At 55.4% G+C, this 24,537-nt stretch overlaps 1 protein-coding gene across 8 annotated transcripts in view; it reads right to left on the minus strand.

Annotated features, from left to right (window-relative positions):
- Window positions 1-24,537, minus strand: part of LOC134524855 (protein CEPU-1) — a 364,606-nt gene that overhangs the window by 144,101 nt on the left and 195,968 nt on the right. For 2 of the 8 annotated variants that reach the window (XM_063355071.1, XM_063355078.1), the window contains exon 2: window positions 114-198. In XM_063355071.1, the coding sequence (XP_063211141.1) occupies window positions 114-198 (85 nt within the window). Of the gene's footprint in view, window positions 1-113; window positions 791-826; window positions 846-1,247; window positions 1,267-1,431; window positions 1,575-1,927; window positions 1,990-24,537 lie in introns of those variants that run through there. The other 6 variants (XM_063355077.1, XM_063355073.1, XM_063355075.1 and 3 more) reach the window with 6 other exon arrangements.

Here is a 24,537-nt window from a genome sequence, read left to right on the forward strand (position 1 = left end):
TCGCATCCCCCCGCGGGGAAACTGAGTCACGGCTCCAAAGACACCGGCCGCCCTCTCCGTGCAGCGGGACCCCCCCAGCGCCCCCCGCAAAGCAGAAATCCAGCTGTTCCTACCTGAGCGTGGCACTCTCCCCTTGCCGCACAGTCACGTTGTCCATAGCTTTGGGGAAGGTGGCATCTCCGCTGCGCACGGGCACTCCTGCGGGCACAAGGAAGAGCAGCCTGAGACAGAGGACGACTAGGCACCTCCAGGGCAGGGCTAAGCACCCACCGACCCCCATCCTGGCCAGCAGGGACTTTTCCAACAGGCAAAAAACACACCCGACAAGGCCACCAGGAGCGAAAAGGGGGGTGGGGGTGGGGGGGAAGAGGAGGGAAGGGGTGCGTGTGTGCGGGGACGGTGGGGAGCAAAACCACCGGGGCGAGCGATGCGGAGCTCCACGGAGATCAGGAGAGCCCCCGGCAAGGCAGCCTGCGAGCGCTGAGCCTGCCGAGCGGCATCCGGAGGGAGTCCCCAGTATCCTTGGGTGAGGGAGGAGGACGGGAGGGCCGGGGGGGAGGAGGAAGAGGAGGAGGAGAAGTGGCAAAGGTGCTGGACGCTGGGCGAGCCGGCTCTTCCCGGGAAGTAGTCCGAGGCTCACTTGGGCGAGGAGGCGCCGGGGGGAGCCGCCCGGCTGCGCCCCGCTCCCCCACACTTGGCCCGAGTTCGCAGCGCGGAGCGGGGGCAGTCCAAAAAAAAAAAATAAAAAAAAAAAAACAAAACAACACCAAAACAGTGAAACCCCCCCCCCCAAAAAAAAAAAACCAAAAAAACAAAAAACAACAACACCCCCGAGGCGAGCTAGAAGCAAAAAAGGCACGGCGGGCGAAGGCCTCCCAGGTGCCCAGCAGTTCCTCTCCGCCAGCCCCGCTGCCGGGTCCCAAAGGCGGGCTGGTCCAGGATGCCGGGATGCAGGATGCGGGGGGATTGTCCGAAGGCAGGACCGTTGGCGGGATGGAGGGGTGCCGGAGCCCCCCCAGCAGCCCTCAGCGGCGGGCGGAGGGGTGTCGGGGGAGCGGGGGAGGCGGCGGCAGCATCCCAGCCCCGCCGGCGCGGCTGGCCGGCAGCATCCCCGGGCGGCGCGCAGGCTGACTTCCCGGGGTTGTCATGGCAGCGGCTCCATCACTGACCGGCACTTCGCCTTCCCGCACATACAACACCCCACACCCCCCCTCTCCCTGCCCCAGCAACCCGCAACACACACACACACGCAGAGGCAGAGAGAGAGAGAGAAGCAGGCGGGGAGCGGGGCGGCGGCGCACACTTCACACGCCAGCCCGGGCGAAGGACACCCACTTTAACCCCCGCCGCACCACGCTCCTCGGGGGACGGCACGGCAGGACCCCCCCCGGCCCCTCCCTGCCTTTCCCCTCGCTTCCCCGGCGTGCTTACCTGAGCCCAGCACCGCACTACCTCTAACATTTTCCCTCCTCTACCCCCGCACCATCCTGCGAAGCTGCTACGCCGGAGGGGAAACTGAGGCACGGGACAATTCTCCCCACACACACACAGGTGACAAGAAGAGGCAGCAGCATCCTCTGCACCTCACAGACGCGCAGCATGAGCTTAAGTGGCGAATTCCTCCCCAGCCACGAGCACAGTCCCCGCGTACTTTTTATCAGCTCATAATTTAACAAATATCGCATTTGCTTATGCCTAGTAATTCCTCCTTCCCTCCGCTAGCGGCTAAACACATTAATATTTCCAGGCACAGCTTCATGCTGGTAAAAGGTGCCGGGGAGCCATCCTCGGAGCACAAAGTCCTGGAGCCACTGAACAAGTGCGGAGCGAGCAGCCAAACCATAGCTTTCGGGCAGGGGGCTGCGCCCCTGGAAGCCCCCCCAGAGCTGTGGCAGCCCAGAATTAGGGGAAACCAGGCCTCCCCCACCTGCTGTCCCCAATGACTTCTCCGCGACGTGGGACCTTATCCAAAAGTCCTCCCTCCCTCCATTCCCCACCGCCTGCTCTGTAGCTATTACACGGCACCAATTTTTTTTTTTTTTTTCCTTTTTCTCGAAATCGCTGCCAACCTGAGCTGGATTCAAACTGGTGACCTAGATGTGAAAGGATCCATAGCCCGTTACTAATCCCTGGAGTCTCCGAATCCCCTGTAAACTACTGCTTAATTCACTAACTGTGCTATTTAATCTCTAAAACATTATGAGCTGTGCCGGGCAGAGGAAACACTCAATCAAATAAAGCTTTATTATTATTGTGCGTGCTGATAGGTCATATGAGAAGGGGATTGCTTTGCAAGTCTCTCTGCTTCTTCCTCTTCTGAAGGCTCTCTTGCTCCTTGAATTTAGCGCTGGTGGGACGTGCTGCCTCGAGTCCTACTTTTCCCCCGAGGAGACGGCAGCTTTCCCCAGCTCTTGGCAGGAGGACTTGAATCTCTGCAGCTCACTCTGCTCCCGGGTCTGGCAGGGGAGGGGTAAACCCCTGCCTCCGAGAGACTCTTTGGGCCCACTAATTACACGGGAGGGGTCTCTGAAACCTAAATGCAACCAGCCAGCCCATCGGCGGTGGGGTGAAACTCCTTGTATAGAGTCGCGGCATCGCGCCGGGGTGCACGAGTGAGCGAAGAATATAAGAGGCTGCTTTTGCTGAGCGCTGTGGCATCCAAACCCGCCCCCCCACAGCGAGATGGGGACCCCGCTGTGCGACCCATTCACTGCCGAGGAACAGCCTCCCGTGCAGGACCTACACGCCATCGCCAGGCTCATCACGCAAGAGCTGCCTCTCTCTTGCGAGGCCGCTCCTTTGGACGGGCAGAGACCATCTCCTGTGTCAGCAAAACCAAAGGGATTCCAATAACCACAGCCAGTTAACCTTTTAACACAGCCCAGATTGCCAGGAGCATCTTAAATCACGAGAGAATGCACCTGCCTACCATCAAAGCACGCGAGGTTGGGGCAGAACGTGACCCGCCGAGCACCTTCAGCCCTTGCAAGGGCTGAATTTGGCCCACTGTTAAAGAGACCATCAGCCTTGTTGGAAAATCCCAAGGAATTTCAATCCGGTATCGCCAGCTCCTGCATACTAAAGCCCCGCAGAACCCCGGGTCTATCTCCCCATCTCTCCCTCTCTCGCATCCATACAACGTACATATAAATCAGCCTGTCACAGCTCGTCTCTCTTCTGACAGCTGTAATTGCCTCAGACTATAAAAATATCCACAGACAATAAACACAGCGCGTGAAAACAGCAAAGAGAAAACGAAATCAAGATTCCTTTAAATAATTCAGTTGCTCCAAGCAGCGGAGGAGCCAGCAACCGAGTCCAGCTGTGGAGGTTCAGCAGCAAGAGAAAGAGAGCTTTGTAGCCTCCTCTGGGGATGAGAGAGTCCTTTTTTCCTTCGGTGGTTTTTTGACCACGGCAGCAGCAGAGCCTGCCGTACACGGGCTACGCCGCTCGCGAGGCAGCACCTACCCCAGCACGCAACGCAGCCTCTTGCTTTCAGCTTCTCCCCTTTCTTCCTACTTAGATAAAAGTATTATTTTTTTATATTTTTTTTTTCTTTTTTCTGTTGCGAGCAACAGGCAGGAGACAAACAGAACGAGCAAAGCCCAGCCACACTTTTAAGTGTATATTTATCTCCGCATCTATCTCCTCAACCTCCTTCTTCCCAGCAAGGCTAAAGGCTCCCCTCTCCTGGCAGAGACCACAAACAGGGCAGCAAAAGCAGGGGAATCCACAAGCTGGCATCGCTCTGGACTGGGAAGGGGACGGATTTCCCCCTGGGGAGATGGCGACTGGTTTGGAGGATGCCGAAAAACCAGGGACGGGGAAAGGGTGAGGAGGAGCAAGATGCCGCGGCTTTGCTTTTGCAGAGGAGCATCTCCACGGGAGAGACGATGGCTGGGGAGGGGGAGGCTCGCAGGCAGAGCTGGGGGCAGCGACTGCAAACTTCGTCGGCCAGGGAAAACCCTTTTCAGCAGATATTTACTCAATTTTCGAGAAAGTGATCGGACGGGGAGAAAGGCGTCCGCCCCAGTTCACAGCGACTCCCGTTAAACGTCTTCCTACCCTTCACCATCAACCATCCCCGCGGCCAGCTGGGGCTTTCATTTTAAGATTTTAAGCAAATCAGTCCCCAAAAAATAGCCCCAGGGAGGAACCACGCCAGCGTTTCCCACCGCCTGCTGCGAGGGACCCCGGCTCCTTCTGCGGCACCTGGGAACCTTCCAGCAAACGCTGCCCCAAAACTCAGGCTTTTTGAACAAACCCAAGCCCGAGCACCTCATCGGCAGATTTGAGTGGTCCCACTGGCTGATAACCAGATGCAAAATTGCACTTAAGGTCCCTCTATCAAGTAAAACAACGTGATTGCTGCCTTTTTTTTTTTTTTTTTTGCCTTTCTCAGAAATATCTAGCACTATTCTAGCATCTACTTTGCTCGTAGCTGCTTGCAGGGACGGTTGACAGATCCTCCCGTACGACCCGTGCCTATGTACCTGCCTGCAAACCTACAGACATACAACACTACGCCTCCCCGCACTGAAAGATTTCACTTCTGGAGGAAAAAAAAAACCAAAACCAAAACAACCCAAAAAACCCCCCACGACTTTCAGTAAGTAGGTCATAGCAAGGCAATTTGCACAAACAGATTTTTTTCTTTTAATTCCTTTTCTTTTCCTTTTCACGAAGCTGATGGACGGCAAATCTGAATTTTCTAATCTGAAATTGCCAAATATGATCAGAAACATCATTTATGCTCGAGCCGTTTTCCTTCCTGGCCAACGAAAACATGGTTTCGTAAGCCCATTCCTGCTATCGCATGCCACATTATTCTCCAATAAGCCCAGAGCTGCAAAAAAAACCCCAGTGCTTAATTTTCTTGGCATTAGTCAGGTGAATGACACACCAGGCCGGGGGAGCTTTTTTAACCACTGAGCCCTCAATGCCTACAACCATTCACCGCGCACACAAAGGACGCGGGCGCTGACTCATTCATCCCCTCGTTAATGGTGGCCCCAATTAAAAAAACAATGATTGAGAGCCTTACTTGGCTGGAGCTGTTTTGAGCCCTTCTCGCCCCAAAAGGCATTCCTGGGCCGAGCTGGAGAAATTGCCCGATCGGGGACTTTTCTAGGCCACTTTTCTGAATGCGAGAAGCATCCTCGTGGGCACGCGGCCCTTATACTGAAGGCAGGCAGCGACCACCAGCACCTTCTTCATGGTGTTTAAAAACAACGCCGGAGACCCCATTAATCCCCGCCGCTAAAGATGCCGTTAATATTTAACCGGCATTTATATAAAACTTACAGTAACCGTCCTATTAAATTCACATGAAGTGTCCTTTCGGGAGCCTTCCCCTAAAGCCACGCCGGGAGCCGCTGCCCTGCTGCCTCCTCTTTGCACCGGGTGCTTCGCCATAAAAAAAAAGGAAGAACATTTTCTTTGGCCTTTAAAAAAAACTGCTGGGTTTGGGTTTGTCACTCTGGGCTGAGGATTTTCCAGCACGAGTTGACTCCTACCAGGGCAGCCCTGGTGGAGTTGCCTGGTCCTTCCTGCAGCTCCGGGGCCGAAGGTTGCAAGAGGTTGCAAAAGCTTATCCCAAGCCAAAGCCAGCAAAGGATTGACCGCCCTGCAACATCTCCAGAGGTAACCCAGAAGGTACCGCTTGAGGAAGAGGAAAGGCTCGTCGCAAGCTGCCAAAATACCCCACATAGCGCTGCCATCCCTTATATACGCAGAGATACACGCCAGCATCCTTGAGGATGCTCTGATGTACCTTGCAGATCACAGAATCATAGAATGGTTAGGGTTGGAAGGGACCTTAAAGATCATCTAGTTCCAACCCCCCTGCCCCGGACAGGGACATCTCCCACTAGATCAGGTTGCTCAGAGCCCCACCCAGCCTGGCCTTAAAAACTTCCAGGGATGGGGCTTCCACCACCTCTCTGGGCAACCTGTTCTAGTGTCTCACCACCCTCATGGTGAAGAACTTCTTCCTAACGTCCAAACTGAATCAACCCATCTCTAGTTTTGATCCATTCCCTCTAGTCCTACCATTACCCGCCATCCTAAAAAGTCCCTCCCCAGCTTTCTTGCAGGCCCCCTTAAGATACCGGTGGGCCACTATAAGGTCTCCTCGGAGCCTTCTTTTCTCCAAAACATGGGTCCCGGCAGCACTGGAGCTTGGAGGGATGCAGAGTAGTCCCCAAGGCCCATCTTTTCCTTTGGGATTACTCCTTTCTCCCACGCTTCTCAGTGTCTGAGCCTTTTCCAACACCCCAGCCAACACAACATGCCTATTTATGAAGCGACACCTCCCTATGTCCAGCCTTAACGTTAATCATCTACACAGGCAGTTAAAAAAACAAAACAAAACCTACCGAGGAGACACCGAGCCATGCTGGCACAGGGAAAGTTATGAACTGGGATTGATTCTTGGTACAAATTAATATTGGTTTTAACACGAATCCGGTTCTCGTTGCATTGTTGTGCGGTCACACCGCTATATTAACGCCACAAAAAAGACAATCCCATACACTGGGCTCCGCATGCACAGCGGAGTTTGATCAGCCTGAGTCAGGTGCCAGGGACGGCTGACGACATCGGATAAAACCGTGCCATTAGCCATCTAATAGCGTTTTATAAGCATATGACATTAACCCAGCGCTCCACAACTCAATCCGCTCTGCCTTTTAACGGGAGTAAGTGCGCACGGGAAGAGCGAAAAAGCTGAATAGGCTGAAAAACGAAGGCAGCCACGCCTCGGGCCCCACCGCCAATATTTGGGGGCCCCAGAGCGGATAAATTAAATGTGGAAACACGAGCTTCTCCCCCCACAACTTCTGCCCGCAGTTTGGGGGAACTGCCAAGCTCTGCGCTGGACAAACCTTTGGAGGAGCCGCTCCAAGAGTTGCCTTCTCCTGGGATGGCCCCAAATCGGACGCGCCAAGCCTTCCCCGGCCTGTCTGGATACCAACGCGCACATCCCAAACCCCACGGAGAAGGTAAACGTCCCTGCTTGATGCTGGCCCATCGCCACATTCACCCCCCTCCACCTCATTTTCCCCAGCCAAGCCCTTTCCTACCAGAAAGCCTCTTGGGTCCACGCAGACCAGGTGGCGCAAGCGCCGGGAGAGGAGCAGATATCTTGATTTAGACCACGACGTTCACACAAAAAGCAGATATCGAGGAGCAGAGGCCCTGCAAGACACCTCTTTGGAAACCACCGCGCAACGCTCAGCAGCTCTCGGTGAAACCCCAGCCCACTGCCAGGTGTTCGGCATCTTTGACAATCACACTCTCCTGGAGGCACTGATTTGCCTTTTCCCCGCAGCTGCCTTTGGACCTGGATCACACACCTTCAAAACCACGGAGTGGAGCCGGGGGGGAGACGCAAAGCTTTGCTTTCCCACCCCCCAGCCAAACCAAAGCCAGCAACCCCAGCCAAAAAAAAGGGGCTTTTCTTCAAGATGTACCTCAAAAAAACAAACACCTTTGCTGGACCCATTTTTTGGCCAACTTTGAGGCTCATTTTCCCAAGGTGCCGAGGTTGCCAAATGGCTCCTCGGGAAGAAAAGCCGGGCGCGCTGCTGTCTGCCTGGATCAATTTGAGTTTTGCCACTGGTCCTCTGACCCTCGCGGCGCTACGCGTCCAAGAATAATATTAATAATAGCCCTGCCATTAAGCGAGATGCTGGGTCTGAATCTGAAGATTTTGAGAAATGATCTCATAAATTTAATTCCCGGGGTACCATCTTTGAGCGTTAACAGGCACAGTCGCCTCTGAATTCTGGGAAATGAGCATAATTACATGGAGATCGACAAGGCACAAATGCCAAGAATTCTGTTAACCTTTAATACTGCAAAAAAACTCTCCCCTTGTAATTATCTCTTTCCTTTGTCTTAAATGTTACTGATGAATATTTAGTGGGATAAGCAAATAAAAGGAGGCCGAGGGGCGCAAGGAAGCGCGGCCCTCTGCAGAGTAACTCTGCAAACCTCGCAGCATCGCCGACGGACCCCAGGTCTCGAAACCTGCCACCCAGGACGACGACACCCCCGCGGTGACACGCAGCCACCGCAGAGCCGGTGGCGGGTAACCGGAGTTACGCCAAAATCCCAATTAATTCCCAGCGCGGCTGCAAATACACCCAGGTCCGCGGCACGGAGCGATCCTGCACACACACCCCCCCCAGCAGAACGGTTTCAGGTGCCCTTTCCCAAACCCAACTTTTGTCTCGGAATAAAACTTCCTGGGTAAAAAAAAAAAAAAAACAAAAAAACCCCCAAACGTATCACCTTTCAAACAATATCCTCCCTAGGGTTGCAAATGGCACTGCCCTCTTGCTGCACATCGAGCCTGATGGAAAGAAGATTTTCTCCCGGTGTGAACTGCATTAATATCTGTCACCACTCTGGCATTTCTGCCTGTAATGATGAAAAATATGTGCAGAGGATGCGGGGTGCTCTCAGCATCGCCTCCCTCCCCATGAAGCGAAATTAGAAGCAGCTGCTCCCAGTTCCCATCCTTTTTTTACGGCCCGACCGCATTATCTTGGGAAGCTTATTATTTGGGAGACGGCGTGGGGATAACGGAGGCTCGTGACCTATCCGTATTCAAAGTGTGCCTTGCTGCAGACGGGGGCTCAGCTCTGCCCTCCCCTGAGCTGCAGCCCGGTGTAAAGGTCACTTTCCTCTTTTAATGTCGCGTCAGACCGACCGCTGCGGGAACGAGGAAAGGGAAAAGGCACATCACCCCCCCCAGATGGAGAAAACCCGTCTCCGTCTTGGGAGGAGCGTGCCGGCACGAGGTGTAACCACCTGCAACGCCAAATGCTTCTGGACCACCGTCCGGGAGCCCTGGAAGAGGCGGAGGGAGCATCCTCCTGGCTTTGAAGATGCTGCTTTTCAACCGCATCCCGCTGGGATGGGCAAGGAGGCAGGGAACACCGTGCCACGGAGGAGGGGGATTGCAGCACACCCCTGTACATGCCCCAGAACGCCGCAGGGAGGAGGGGGGGACGAGAGGACGTGCCGTCCATCGGTGTGCCAAACCCAGATGCTAAGGCATCCCAAATTAACCGACGCTGCCGGGGCCACCGAGCGTGCGAGCCGGGCCACCTCGGAGCCCCGTAGTCCCAGCGGAGAGGCTGGGTGCCACGGGAGAGGCTGGAGCACTCTACAGTGCAAACTTTGCCTCCAGCCCCAAAGCCAGACCTTTACAGACTCCCTCCTCCCTCGTTCGGGGAGGAATGAAGCCGAAGCAGTATTTATTCACAGAGGACCGGGGAGAAAAATGAAATAAAAGAGGTTAGCTCATTAAGCACGACACCTACCCCTCCCGAGAGAGGGCTGAGGAACCGGCTTTGAGGAGGAACACGTGTCACAGCCCAGAGCCAAGGCTGCTACCGGCAGCGAGGGCTCCAAAACCTTCCCCAGACAGGCGACACCACAACCAGCTTGGACCTGGGGGTCCCATCCACCACCACCCCCCACCCCCCCCGGCCCCGGTTACTTCCGACCTCGGAGCACAGCAAATATTTGCTCCCCTCCCTTCCCTTCTCTCTTCTTGCCTGCCTTCAACCGGAGCGAGCTTCCTAGTCTCCGAGCTGCTTTTATGCCCCTTTAAAAGGTTATAAAAGCCGTCTTTATATTCCAATAAAGGGATATAAAAACAACCTTTTTCGCAGTTCAATAAATGTGGTTAACTCCCCCCACCACCACCACCCACACCTTAAGACTTTTTGCCCGGGCGCTGTGTGGGGGGGGCTGCTGCAGGGCGGGGAGGAGGAGGGGGCTTCGAGAAGAGCATCCCGGAGCGGGAGGAAGCAGAGCATCCCGAGGGAGGGGGAGCAAAGGGGGCGAGAGGGGCACCGGGCAGGCGTGATGCCAAGCAGAGCCGGGTGCCGTCACCTGAGCTGCTGCCCAAAAAGGCTCCGGCAAGAAACTGATCCCTGGATACTGATGCTGGATGCATTTACTCCAAGGAAAACACCTCCTGAAAGCTGGCTTGGGCCCAAGGCTGTGCTGCTGTGGCACGACAAAAATTCAAAGTCCAAGCGATGGACTGCAGACGTGGAGGGGCGAGCAGCAGCCCAGCAGGTTTTTGCCTCTCCTGGTAAAGCCTCCTTGAACATAAACGATGATAAAACGGCGGCCCATCGCGGTCAGCATCCCTGCAGCTGGCAAGCCGCGGCGTCTAGGACCGCGCCACCTCTCCTGGGTGACAAGGGACAGGTCGCTGGCTGCCAACCCCCTGCTCCTCACGGACCGTGGGTCAGGGATTGTCCCTTCCCGAGCATCAGTGCCACGCGTAGCGTGACGGGACCCTCGGAGCCCCCAGACACGGCTCTCATTATTATTTACCGCGCCGGGGCTGGCAACCAGTCTCTCCCAAAAGCGCCGCTTTCCTTGGAAGAGGATCTAAAGCCGTCCAAGAGCCTCGCCGGGCATCAGAACAAGGAGGTTTATGATTTTTCCATGACGGGCTGGTCCTTAGCAAGGTGAACGCGACTGGTATGAATCAAACCACCTCGGATTTCATACATCATCCCCCCCCAGCGCCGCCGAAGACGAAGGGCAGGCGGGGGGTTCGGCGGCCGAATGCCGAGCGGAGGAGGGCGTTTATCGGCGCTGATGTATTCGCCAGCGGGGGGCTGCGGGGCGATGGGACCGGGGCTGGGGGAGGTGCGAGTCCGTAAATAAGGCGTTCCAGCTATCGGGAGCCGAAATTGAAGCCCAGCACCAAGGCAGGGAGAGCTTTTCCAGGCTGTGCTCCCCCAACTCCCCGACCTAATTTATCCCCTCCACATGTCGGGGACCAAACTCCGGCCAGGGCAGGAGCAGAGGAGATGATCTCGCGGGCCTTTTGCCCCCACCACGCAGCCTGCCCCCGGCTCACTCCTTCACGCCCCTCCCTGCCACCGCCGGCTAATTAATCTCACTAATCACCTTTACCAGGCTCTTTTTTGGAGCAGAACGACGAGGGTGAAGGGAGAGGACGAGCATCCGGGGCTCCCTGGGGAATTCAGAAGAGTTTACAGTCCCTGGCATGAGAAAATCCATACTCATCTTGGCTCCGGGAGGCAGGGCTGCCCTCCCACGCTCCTATTAGCAATTACCAATCATCTTTTATTAGGCCCGGCATTGATTTGCTGCTCATTTCGGTGGGAACGAAGGCCTAAGAAGCCTCAACCGGGTCTGAGCCGAGGAATCCAGGCACGGAGCCGGTGGTGCGGAGGGGAGAGATGGGCTGGGAACCTGGGATGCTGACACGGGTCCAGCTGTGCCATCGGCAGAGCAGAAGCAGAGCTGCCATCTCAAAACAGCCTCGCACATCCCTCTCCGTCTTTTCCACAGCCGCCCAGCGCGTATGGAAGAGGGACCAAGGGGTCCAAGGAGCTGGGGGCTCCTCCTCATCCTTATTTAGGGAGCTCCTTCCGCCCTGGGGAGGGGGATTCGCACTGTGGCCTGTTCCAGTAGGGATTTTTCGATCCCAGTCCCTGCCTGCTGGGAGAAGTCACCCAGATCTCCAAAACCCAGCCCGGGGCCAGCTATTCCCCTCCGGGAGAAACAGGCTCCTAACGCCACCCTTCTGTTTCCAAGCCGACACTTCCAAGTAGCTTGTGAAACACAGAATTCTGTTAGGAATCATCTGAATATTTTGTTCTGATAATGCCATAACACCATCGTACACATTAGCACACGTGCCACACGGAAAGGACTATTTGAATATCAAACCAAAGTGAATTTACAGGGTTTTTTTGTGGTTGGGTCTTTTTTTTTTTTTTTTTTAACCTTCTTTTCTTTCCCTCCTGGCAAAGCTGGCACCGCGAGTTATCAGTTTCCAACTGTTTGCACCACAGCTTTTCCATGCGCGTCCCTGCTGTCACCAAACCTGCCGCTCTCTGCGCCCCATGTCCTCAGATAACCCGAGACGTGCGGACGCGGGCACAAAAGGACCTCGCAGCCTCCGGGGAGGAGACCCCAAGCAGCTCTTTGAGCCCTGCAGAGGAGGTGGTGGGAGACGCAGACCTCCCTGTGTCGCGTCTGAGCCTCCGACACATCCCTCTGCACCCAACAGCACCAACCCCATCCCACCCCGGCACAAACCCCAATCCCCCTGCAACAAACCCCATCCCACCCTGGCACAAACCTCATCCCGTCCTGGAACAAACCGCGTCTCACCTCAGTGCAAACGCCAATCCCACCCTGGAGCAAACCCCATCCCACCCTGGCGCAAACCACATCCCGCCCCAGCGCAAACCCCAGTCCCAGCCTGGAGCAAACCCTGTCACCCCCTGGAACAAACCGCGTCCCACCCTGGCGCAAACCCCATCCCACCCCAGCGCAAACCCCAATCCCACCCCGGAGCAAACCCCATCCCACCGTGGCATAAACCGCATCCCACTCTGGCACAAACCCCATCTTACCTCAGCACAAACCCCAATCCCAGCCCGGAGCAAACCCCATCCCACCCTGGCACAAAGCCCATCCCCCTTCAGTGCAAACCCCATCCCAAACCAGAGCAAATCCCATCCCATTGCAGCACAAACCACATCCCACCCTGGAACAAAGCCCCATCCCACCCTGGAACAAAGCCCCATCCCAGCCTGGACCAAACCCCATCCCATCCAGACACAAACCCCATCCCACCCCAGCACCACCCTTCCCAGCAGACCAAGGTGGGTATGCGCTAAAACCCTCAACTTCGTTGCATTTAGACTTATTTATATGTATTTTAAAGGAAAAAAAAAAACACGAGCCTGCATTTAGAGAGGGAGAGCCACCCCAGGAAATATTAAAACGGGAGAGCCGATTCAGAGGAGAGCGGTTCACAAACGCCTGCGGTGAGGCGGATAAAAGCCAAGGGCTGCAAAGCCTTGGATGTGCCTACGCTTCAGACGGCGCGGGAGAAGACACAGACACTCTTAAACTCTGCCCCAGATCTGCCAGCACAGAAAATTTAACTCCGCTTTGAACCAGGCAACCAAATCATCTCCCCGGGAAGCGGCCGCCGCCGGGCAGCGATGGGGAGGCGATGGGGATGCGCAGCCCGGCCCTCGCTGGTGGGGACGATGGAGGGGACCAGCGCCTGCCCGGCGGGTGGTGGCCCAGGTGATGCCGCGGGAGTGACTGTCACCGAGCCGGGGGGATGCTGGGGCTGCCGTACTCCGGACCATGCAAGGGACGGGTTAAGGAGAGAGGGGGGCTCTGCCGAAATCGCCCTGCACGGGGATGCGGCGGCGAACCCGGTGTTGTCGCCGAGTAAATTTTGCCACCGGGCTTTGCTTCTAAGCACACATCTCTGATGCCAGTTGCAAGAATAAGCAGACTGGGTTTAATCCAGAGACAGCCCTCGTATTATTTAAGGATCCACCGCCCATTTTTCCCCCCCCCTCTTGTTCTTTTTCTGTCCACCTCCAGGCAGTCTGGGAAGAGGACAGGGAGACAAAACCACGGATGCCAAGCCCTACAACGAGCACGTTGTTGGACTCTCCCTCCTCTCCCCATCAGCGGACACCGGTGCCCCACACCAGACAAAGACCCAAGGACTTTTGTCCCACGCTGAAATTGGGCTGTCAAAGCCCTCGCTGGCACCCGCCGTGCCTTTTGACTGGCATCGCCGCACAGCTAGCAAACGAAGCGGGCCAAATTTCTCCCTGGCGTAGCTTAATTAAAGTCAATGATGTTACACCAGGGAGGAACCTGGCCCACTGTCCTGAGCCGGAGTCCACCACTATTCCAGCTGGCAACTGACAGGCGGCTCAGCGGCGGCAGGAAGGATCCCTGGCACCGGGAACGGCGCTGGGAACTGTATTCGGCATTTGCGAGTGGGAGACGGGCTCAATAAACACGGCACTAAGTAAAACCAGATCCGCCATAAATAACAACAACCAGCGTTTTCGCCTCTTCCAAAACGCTACAGAAAACCGGACCAAATTGTCCTCCCATGTCCCATGAGCGGTGGGGACATTTCATTAGCCCTATTACACTGACAGGGAAAGAGTCACTGGGAGCTTAATAATAATAAAAATCCATTATGTTACAGCGCTCGTCATCTGTGTATCTCCACTAGCTGCAAAAAGGCAGGGAAATGGCTCTGCTCGTTTTAATGGAGTAGGGGAGGCGGGGACGGAGATGCACGAGGGGGGTCAGCAATTAGCTTCAAGGTCGCTCATCAAGCCAGACTTGAAGTTTGCTGAGTGGTGCCACCAAGCCGTGCCCAGACTGGGCTGATGGGCCCAAAGATGGATTGAGCAAGCTGGTGTGTGGCAGCGTCTGTGCCTGGTCGGAGGGATGCGGACAGGCCGGAGAGGTGGGCTCGTGCCGAACTCATGAAGTTCAACCAGGCCAAGGGCAAGGTCCTGCACCTGGGTCATGGCAATCCCAAGTGGAGAATGGACTGAGAACAGCCCTGAGGAGAAGGACTTGGGGGTGTTGGTGGATGAGAAGCTCAACACGAGCCAGCAACATGCACTGGCAGCCCAGAACCCCCCCGCAGCCTGGGCTGCACCCCCAGCAGGGTGAGGGGTGGGATTCTGCCCCTCTGCTCCGCTCTGTGAGACCCCCCCGCAGTGCTGCCTCCAGCACTGGGGCACCAACAGCAGAAGGACACGGAGCTGTTGGAGCGGGGCCAGAGGAGGCCCCGGAGATGCTGGGAGGGCTGGAGCCCCTCTGCTGGGAGGACAGGCTGAGAGAGCTGGGGGGGTTCAGCCTGGAGAAGAGAAGGCTCCGCGGAGACCTTCCAGCCCCTTCCAGGCCCTACAGGGGCTCCAGGAAAGCTGGGGAGGGACTCTGGAGCAGGGAGGGGAGCCATGGGACGAGGGGGAATGGTTTTACACTGGAAGAGGGGAGATTGGGATGAGATGTGCAGAAGAAATCCTTTGCTGTGAGGGCGGTGAGCCCCTGGAACAGAGCAGCTGTGGCTGCCCCATCCCTGGAGGGGTTCAAGGCCAGGTTGGACGGGGCTTGGAGCAACCTGGGCTGGTGGGAGGTGTCGCTGCCCAGGGCAGGGGGTGGAACGAGATGGTCTTTACATTCCCTTCCAACCCTAAACCATTCTATGATTCTAGGACCTGCTATGCCTTGGCTCCATCTGCCCACCCGAACCCGTGCCAACGGACCCAGGGGAGGTCCCACGGCGACTCGAACGTGGTTAGATACTCACAGCACGAGGGGTGCAATTACCCAGCAACCGCGGGCTGACTACGCCGTCACTACGCTTTGCACACCTGTAATTTCCACCGCGCTCCTACAGCTCCACGGCTCCCTCCATAGCTGCAAATTAATTAGAGCGTAAGCGCAAAAATCAGTGGTGCCGCCGAGCGCCAACAACACACAGCCACGGTGACCAGGAAGCCAAAGCCACAATTGTGGAGACGCAGGTAGCCTTACAGCCGAAACGTAGAGGAATTCCAGTTATAGGGACTAGTGGGTGGTGAGGAGGTTATTCAAAAGCCTTACCACGGTATAATTACACTGTGCTCGTAAGGTAATTACAGCCCCGCTATTATATACTGCAACCCTCCATTTCACGCCTAATCCCATAAGGTAGATTCAGAGGGATAAAAAGGCAGCGGGAAAAGACACTTGAGTGTTGCAAGAAGGACGGATGGACCGACGGGGGCAGCAAAAGGAGAGGAGGTAGGAATGGACGGAAAAGCTCCAGGCGTCCGGAGACATCGCTGACGCCCGGATCAGCCCCAGAGGGTTCAGACCAGGCAAATGGGAAGAGCCGGGCTCGGTTGGCTGGGATCTATTGAGGAGGCAGAAGCATTCATCAAAAGCCAATCTGCTTTTGAAAAGCAGAAAAAGAGGTTACTTCGGATTAATTTTTCACTTCAGAAGCTTTATGGGCGAGTCCTGGAACTGTCAGGTCGAGACGCTTCAACATTTTTGGAATGAAAAGCTCGAGCGCTGGTTCAAAAGGCCTCTCCGTTTGGATTGGCAGGTAATTTGCACCCAAACATTTAAATTAAATTTTTCCGTTGGCTCATCTTTTTGGGGGGGGGGCGGGGAAGGGAAGAAGGTTTGGAGCTCCTATTCATTTCTCAATTTCTCAAATTTTCATTCTTCGGGTCGGGCGGGTGGGGGAAAGAAACCTAAAAGCCCATTGCAGAGAGAGAGCATCCCGCCCTGGCCAAAGGGGTGAGTTCACCCCTACAGCCCCTTCCCCCTGGCACATCTGGGCACATCGCGGTCCTTCAAGAGCACCGAGCTGGTCTCCTCCGACACCCTGATGGAGGGACAAGCCATCTGCCAAGCACACAAGGCCACCCCGAACAGGGGACATGCTCGGGAGGAGCAGCCCCCCAACATCCCAACCCTTTCCAGAAACCATCAGTATTTTCTGGATGCTGACAGAGCTTTCTGCCTTTCAAGTCGACGAGATTTTTGCCCAACCGGGACATTTCCAGGGCTTGCCTACACCCACACCAGCACGGGAGCTCCTCCACCACAAGGCTGGGTAAATTTTCAGCCGATTAACTTCCACCCAGCTCCATCAGGTCCCATCTGGACCTGCACAAACTTATTTCAAACTAACCCCGGTTACCCAACGCAGCCCGGTCCCAGATGGCCACGCAGACCCTGGCGCGACTTCCAGGTCTCCTGCTTGTTCTTCCTTATCCCCACCTGATTTTATTTGCCCGCTGCTGTTTGCATTTGTATTTGCTATTTTGGCGGCAGAGGGGAAGATGCGGGCACAGGAGGGGACGCCTGGCGCCGTGTCCCCGGCGTAAATTCCTGTCTCCGAATAACCCCAACCCTTTCTGTGGCACAGCACGTCCCTGCAACAAGAGACTATTCCCCCCGGCGCACCAAAAACGTTTATGCAGAGCAGACGCGTGGGCATGAAAATACAATCAGTTGGGAGACAAACTCCGCTTTTGCTGCTTTGTGGGTTTGGTTGGGGTTTTTTTCCCCACCCCCCTCCTTTCTTTTTCTTGGTTTTAAGTCTAGCTGGGCCAAATTCTTTATCGTCTGCTTCCGCAGAATTTGCAGAGCGCGGCATCACCGCAATTACGGAGGAGGGCGAATCCTGGCGGGATGCGAGACCACATCCCTGGGGAGCAACTCCCGGAGTTGCATCCGCGTGGACCTGCTCTAATCCCTCCGGGTGCCGTTTTCACCCAGTGAAACCCGTCCTTTGCGAGGCGCGAACGCCAGCCGCGGGAAATAAGGGCTGAGCTGTTGCAGGAATGGCTTCCCCATCCCCATTAGGGGCTCAGCTAAGCCACGAAGCCTGAAAGTTGATTATATCTTTCATTAGGAATGACTGAATGATGTTTTTAAACTGGAAAATGAACTCGCCGCTAAGAGGAAACACTTTTCTTGGCGAGGCCGTAGAGTAGGCTCCCCGCGGAATAGATGCAGTTGTGAGAGTCAAAATTAAATTGATATTACAAAATTTCCTGAGGGGAAAAAAGAGTCATACGCTGCCTGCAGAAACGGTATCTCACAGAGAGCTGGCTAGAAAATGGAAATCCACTGGAACTCAAATATATTATTTTTTTTTAATGAAAAAAAACCCACCTCTCAGCTTCCCCATCTCAGCAGAAATTCCCAAAAAGTTAAATTTCCATGGAACAGATTTCTTTTTCTTTTCCCCCCCTCCCTGGAAATACCATTTCAGCTAACGCAAGAAGGGCATTCCAGCTAGCTCCCCGCTCCTGGAAGCCTCACACGGGTTGCACAAACTCCCTTTAGGTGGGACACAACATGGCAAGTTGCCTTCAAAGGGGGGGCTTGGGCTCAGTGGGGGGCTCCCCCCTGCCTCCCAGCAGGTCTCCTTGGCCAGCAAGGACAACTCCTCCTGGCTTAGCCATCAGATAGCCAACCTGCTGAGCTCCTTCCAAGCAACCAGCCATCACCGAGATTTCAATTTTCCCAATGGAAAATCAATTTATCTGGAAAAATGGACATTGTCCCAAAAAAGCGTACAGTAAAGGCACTTTCTGGGGGGAAACGTGCTTTGGTGGAAGATCCCCGGCCACTTTCAAAGGTGGCTTTCTCCGTCCTTACTCGCCGTGCATTTGGGAAGGGGAAAACGGGGACAAAGCGAAGAGACGCGGCTGCGAAAGCGGAGAGCGCGCCGCCCAGTTGGAGACGCGCAAAAAAAACAACCAAAAAAAATTTAGAAAAAAAAAAAAAATCTCTGCTGCATCAGCCTCCCTCGCCTCCCTCCGACCTGACAAAAGCCCCAGGAGCTCGCCGGCTGCAATTTGCATTCGCTGGGAGCGCGGGGATCGCTCCAGATGCATTCACGAGGGGACCCTTCAGATCAGATTAACAAAAAGCCGCCGACGGCGACAGTTCTTCTGCTGCGCCGCCGCCTGCTAACAATTTACTGTAACAGCCTCTGAAAGGGGACGCGCGTTCCTTTGGCGTTTATGCACTGCGTGGTCCGGGGAAAGGTGGAGGCTCCGCGGGGAGCGCAGCCTGGAGGCAAGCTGGAAGGATGCTGCCAGCACCCCCTCGCCCCCACCCCGCGGCATCACCCCCGGACACAGCCAGCCAGCCTCGACACCGCTTCAAATACCATCCCCTCTCTTGCTTATCACCGGTTTTCTTAATTAAAAGCGACCAGCATGGCCGGCTCCCCGCCAGGCATGAGCAGGGTGAAGCTCCCCACGCCTCGCACCTTCCCAGCCCTGCAGAACAGGGTCATCCCTCCATCACGGCAACCCAAACCCTTTAAAATCCCACCCTCGGAGCACCTCCACCTTAACCCCCCCCTCCCCAAAACCTTCATTTGGACATCTATAATGAAAACGGTCATAACGAAGAGGGGCTGGTTTTATTAGCCTCCAGGTTCCAGTCGTATTTCCGTGCTTTTTTCCTGCCGCCCTGGCATCTCAAAGCTGCTGCTAAACGAAAGCCCAGCTTCCCGCGCAACCGCAACGTTAAGGAAAAAAAACCAACCAACCAACCAACCAAAACAAAACAAAACACCATCAACTCTGATGAGACCTACAAGACCCACGGTAAAAACGGGAGGGCTGGTAGCACTGCGCCCATCTGCTGCCAGCAACATCCTTGCACCTTCGGCGGACGATTCCTGCCCTCCGGCCTGGTATCAAAAGGGGTCACAACCCCGCTTTTGGGCAATTTTACAAGGCAGCGAGGCCGGAGAAAAGTCAGAAAGGAAGGGGGGGGGGGAACAATAAAAAAAAAAAAATCAGTGTCAAAGAGGAGGTAAGACCTCAAGGGTCCAGGCTCTGAGAGAGGCGCTAATAAAAAGGCATCATCCCTTCGCAGACGGTGAATTGTTGCTTAAACCCGAGGATCTTCTCACCTGAAGGGGAGCGGCCAAGTGAAGAGATTTCTTAGCCATTGAGGCAAGCTCTCAAGTGCCCGCAGCAAAGTAGGGTAAGTGGAATTTATCATGGCACCAGATAAACCGTAGGGCCAGGAGAGAGCCGGCTCGAGTCAATGGGCTGACCTTCCACTTTGTCTAAAGATCCTTCCCTTCATCATCCCCATTAACAACCCATTCCCTTCATCCTCCCCATTAACATCCCGTCTCCAGCGCTGCCGGCCGGCGCCTGCGCTCCCTCCCTGGGGAACTCTTCCCCCGCTGCCCATTTGCCGGGCGCTTTCTTAATGGCCAGGAGAAAAACTCCAAGCCACCGCTCCTTGTCCTACCACCTTCGGAGACCACGAATAATTCCCTTTCCTTCATTTCCAATGTCACCTGGAAGGTATTTATAGGCTGTGATCACTTCCCGCCTCCTCAGGAGGCTTCTCCTTTGCTAGACTATAATTTAGGATCGGAGCCGGGCAGCCCAGCCTTGCGCTACGCATGCCCAGGAAAGCCACCTCCCCGGCTTCTCTCTTACCTACCAAGGAAGGAGTTTTATCCTGCAAATTAGGTTTTTTTCTTTTTTCACACACAGAAAGGGAAATTTGGGGCAGTCAGGGATGGCAAAAATTCCCCCAAATGCCTGTGATCTGAGACCTCAGCCATTCAACTAGGATCAGGCAGGTTTTTGATTGGGATCAATGACCTCGTTTAAGACAAGAACCAACTAAGCCAAGCAAGACCTGCAGAACCAACGATATTTTCTTGGTGGCGGTTGGAGTTATTCTCCTTTCTGCCTTTTTTTTTTTTTTTTTTTTTTCTATTTCCTAGCAGAGGCAAAGCAGGCGCAGAGACAGCAGAATAACCAACGGGAAGACAATTCCCAGGACGATTCCTGCCGCGTATCAGAAGAGCCAAAACGCGCAGATGAAAACTCTGCAAATGTTTTGCGAGGCAACCGGAGCCCTTTTTGAAGGTGGCTGATTTCCCAGCGCAAACGTTTCATCTAGCCCTGCGAGTTCCCTGCAAAACTGTTTGAGCCCCACAAAGGAAAAAAAAAAAAATCAAAAAGAAACCCCAAAAAACTGTCAAAACATAGGGGAAAGAGGTTGAAATTTTCTGGTTGTTGAGAAAAGAAGCCATCGGCACCCGCTTGCCCAGCAGACTGGTGGATGCAAAAAAGTGCAGGTAAACGAGGCAGTTGGTGTTTCTGCCTTCTCCACACAAGAGCCAAGGGGTTGCTGCTGCCCAGCTGGCTCAAGGGACAGCATGGTCACCTGTCTTGGGTAGGGAACAACATCCCCAGCAGCAGCATCGCTCTGCAAGGACACCTTCGCTTGGTCCGTGGTCCCAGCCCTACCGAGCCCATCGCTGTCGCGCCGGGTGGAACTCAGTCCGGTCCAGCCGGCATCACTCGGTTAATGGTCAGCTTCTCTCTGGTCATTCATTTCTTGGGGACTCGGGAAGAAATTACCCTCACCTGGGTTTGGCTTGTCCTAAGATTGCTCCAGAAAGGAGGATGGCATTCAAGGGGTGATGATGGCCCTCAATGGGGGACAACAGCCCTCAAGGGGAGGGATGGCACTCAAGGGGGGATGACGGCACTCAAGGGGGGGATGACGGCACTCAGGGGGAGGGATGGCATTCAAGGGTGGATGATGGCACTCAAGGGGGGACCGACGGCACTCAAGGGGAGACTGACAGCACTCAATGGGGGGACAGCCCCTGTCCTCACCCACAGCCCCAACATGAACCACCTGACCCCACAGCTCCCAAAAAGCACCTGATGCCATTGCACGCCAAAAAAAAGCTGAACCCTGTTGAACCCAACTACGACGAGCGTGATGCCACCCTGCTTTCTCCTCCCTGCCTGGCTGCTTTCCATCCTCTCTCCTGTCCCTCCACGCTCACGACAGCAGCCTCCCCTGCTGTCCCCAGGTCCCCCTGACCCCCGCAAGCCCTCCCAGCCAGCCCGGGCCCCGCAGCCGTGGCCCAGCAGCGCAGATGGCTGCCGAGAGCCCGGGGGAGGCTTCGCCGGCTGCCCCTGCAGCCCTTCCCCGTGCACGGCCGAGCCGTCTCGCCCCGTTTCCTCCTCTCCACCTGTCTGCTCCGCCGGCCCCGGCTCCTGCCAAGAGCAGCCAGGCGAGGGGAGATGCGGGGGGGAGCGCCGGATGGATGGGCAGCAACTGTCAGCAGAGCTGGTCTCGCACAGACGCGCCGAACAAGTTCCTCGGGGTGTCTGCCAGCTCCTGACCTGGTGTGCTCCCAGCTAGTTCTCCCCACCCCATCCCCTCACCCGGCTTGGGCAGCGTGCTACGGCTGGGGAACCTTCCCTTCTTCTCAAGGAGCGAGAAAAATCCAACCGCTGGACCACGCTCCCCAGGAGGAATATGGCCGTTACCAGGCTCAACCAGGGCGATGTGGTCCCAAAAGCCTGTGGTGCCACCCTAGAGCTAGCCCAGAGCAGACCGAGAACAATAATGGGCTCAATATACCTCCAACACTGTGTTCGGATTTGGGGCCATGACTACAAGAAAGACCTTGAGGGGCTGGAGCGTGTCCAGAGAAGGGCAACGGAGCTGGTGAGGGGTCTGGAGCACAAGTCTGGTGAGGAGTGGCTGAGGGAGCTGGGGGTGTTCAGCCTGGAGAAAAGGGGGCTGAGGGGAGACCTTCTCGCTCTCTGCAGCTCCCTGAAAGGAGGGGGTAGCCAGGGGGGGTCGGGCTCTTCTCCCAAGGAACAGGCAACGGGACAAGAGGAAACAGCCTCAAGTTGCCCCAGGGGCAGTTTAGGATGGATATGGGGAAAAATTTCTTCACTGAAAGGGTTATCAAACATTGGAACAGGCTGCAGAGGGGAGTGGTGGAGTCGCCATCCCTGGAGGAATTTAAAAGACGTGGCGCTTAAGGACACGGTCTAGTGGTGGTTTTGGCAGCGTAGGGTTGATGGCTGGACTCGACGATCGGAAAGTTCCCTTCCAACCGAGACCATTCTATGATTCTGTGGGATCCGTCCCCATGCCGACACGGACTATATGCGCAAACCAGGCTGCGGATGCCCAAAGCAGCGCGTGTCCTCACGTCCGAACTCTCACAACACATCCACCACGTCCGAACTCTCACAACACATCCACCACAAACCGCTGCCTGTCCCCTCCAGCCCCCCTCTCCTTTCTCCGTACCCAGCAGCACAGGGCTGGGAAGCAGCTGGTCACAAAAGCCAGCTGGGAGGGAAGGAGGGAGGGAGCTGCTGCTTTTCGACAGAGCCAGAACGCGGCTACGGTGCTTACGAGCTTCCCCTCCCCACGCGAGCACTGAGAAGAGGATTGGTACCCCGGGTGCAGCGGGCTGGGGGCTGATGGGATGCATCAGCTAATTTGCACTAATGGTCCCAGAAAGGCGGGGAGTGCTCTCCAGAGGAGAACGCACTTGAGTAATAACCTAAATAGCTACGCGTTTCCAAGCGAAAAGTCCTCGAGGAGGGAAGAGAGGCCCTGCAGTTAAATTCCTCTCCCGCACCTGCACCGAAACTTGGCCGGGGTTGTTGGAAAGGAGCTGCCTGGGCAGGGAAAAGCATCGGATTCGCAATCTGGGGAGCAGCTCTTGGAAGAAGCCGGATCACGGATGGACGTCCAGCCCCGCTTTCGGAGCCCGCTTGGACAGGCTGACGGCAGCCCTGGGCAGAGCCCAGCCCCGAGCGCGCTTGGCTCCGTCCTCAGCCCAAAGCAAAAAAAAAAAAAAAGTCAGCCCATCTGTGCTGCGACAGGTTGATATAGAGGGCGAAATGCCTAAGTAAAATTCCACAACAGGGCATTAAAAAGATGTAATAAAATATACACGAGTTATTAAATATTGTCATCAAGATGAACCATAAATCAGGGATTTTATGGTTTCTGATTATAAATTCCATTTATTCTGTAAGCGTTTAAAAGAAAGAAAAATGGAGACTCGGTAAAGATTTAAGCCCAGCCATGATGCTGCTGATATTTCACTGTTGCTTGTGGATGTCACGCCTGTGGGAGCCAGTGTTGGGTGGAAGGAGCCTCTCGCCAGGTAGCCATCAAACTCCTCAGCATCCTTACGGACATCCTACAGATGCTCCTGCCCGTGCAAACACGATGACGGGGTCCCCACGTACATCAGATATTTACACCCTCCCAAGCACCGCTTCTCCTCCCCACCTCCCTCCACACCCCTATTTACGGGTCGCAAGACGCAGCCGACTTCTGCAGAGCGAGAAATCAACGGGACTTCGGGGAAGGGAAGGACGAAAACGGTGAGCGCACATGGGAAATACTACCTTGCCCCCCCCTCCCCCGGCCCCTCCAAATGCCAAGAGGAATAGCAAAGAAATTGCTTTCTTGGAAAGACTCAAGGGTTCGAATAAATCCTCAAGTGTCAGTCGCCAGCGATGGTTCTCTCGTAGCCGGTATTTCCCCGCCTCAGGGAACAGGGATGCACGGAGGGACCGAGCTGCACCTCCAGCCACCATGAAGGAACGTCAGGAGAAGCAGACCTTGGAAAGTCTCCCATGGGAAAACAAGGAAAAGGACAGCCCGTGTCCATACCTGAACGGTACCTCCGCTCAAGGCAACCTGAAGCTACCAAAAAACCCGCTCTGCCCTGCTACGTTACAGGCAGCAGAACCCAGGAGCCTCGATAGCCCAGCCACATCCTAGAGGCGCTCGCTCCCAAATGACCATTTCCTGCGTTTAATGGCCGTTCTTATTTTTCAGCGTCACGAAACGGCGGCAGACATTCCCCTTCCAGCCCCCGAGCTGGTCGCCTTGCCCTCCAACCTGCGTTTTTCAGCTAAGACCCTTGCCGAGAAAACCGCGCGCGTGTGACGCACGGCTTTGCAATGGGCTGTTTCCCTTCACCTGAATCCGTTCTCCGTCCTCCTGCAATTCATTTCCAGGGGGAGCAAAGCCCACGGACGCAGAACCATAACCCCGGCAGTTAAATCCCATCCCTCGGATAGGCTGGGTGGAAGGCAGACCACAGGGCAGATCCTGTTTAATTAGGGCTCGTAAAAACGGCTTGGTACCGGCACCAGAGAGTGGGGCTGATTTGCAGCTGCCTTTAAAACCGAGCAGGGTTACTGCTTCAGCAGTTTTTCCCAGCCGGTTTTATGGATGCAACAATAAAGCCCCCCCCCCCACGGAAAAAAAAAAAAAAAAGTTTGCGTGCCGAGAGTTTTACTGCTTGAAGCATCTGATAACGTCACGCCAAGCTTATCG

Source organism: Chroicocephalus ridibundus, chromosome 18 (assembly GCF_963924245.1).
Source record: "Chroicocephalus ridibundus chromosome 18, bChrRid1.1, whole genome shotgun sequence".
Classification (NCBI taxonomy): Eukaryota; Metazoa; Chordata; class Aves; order Charadriiformes; family Laridae; genus Chroicocephalus; species Chroicocephalus ridibundus.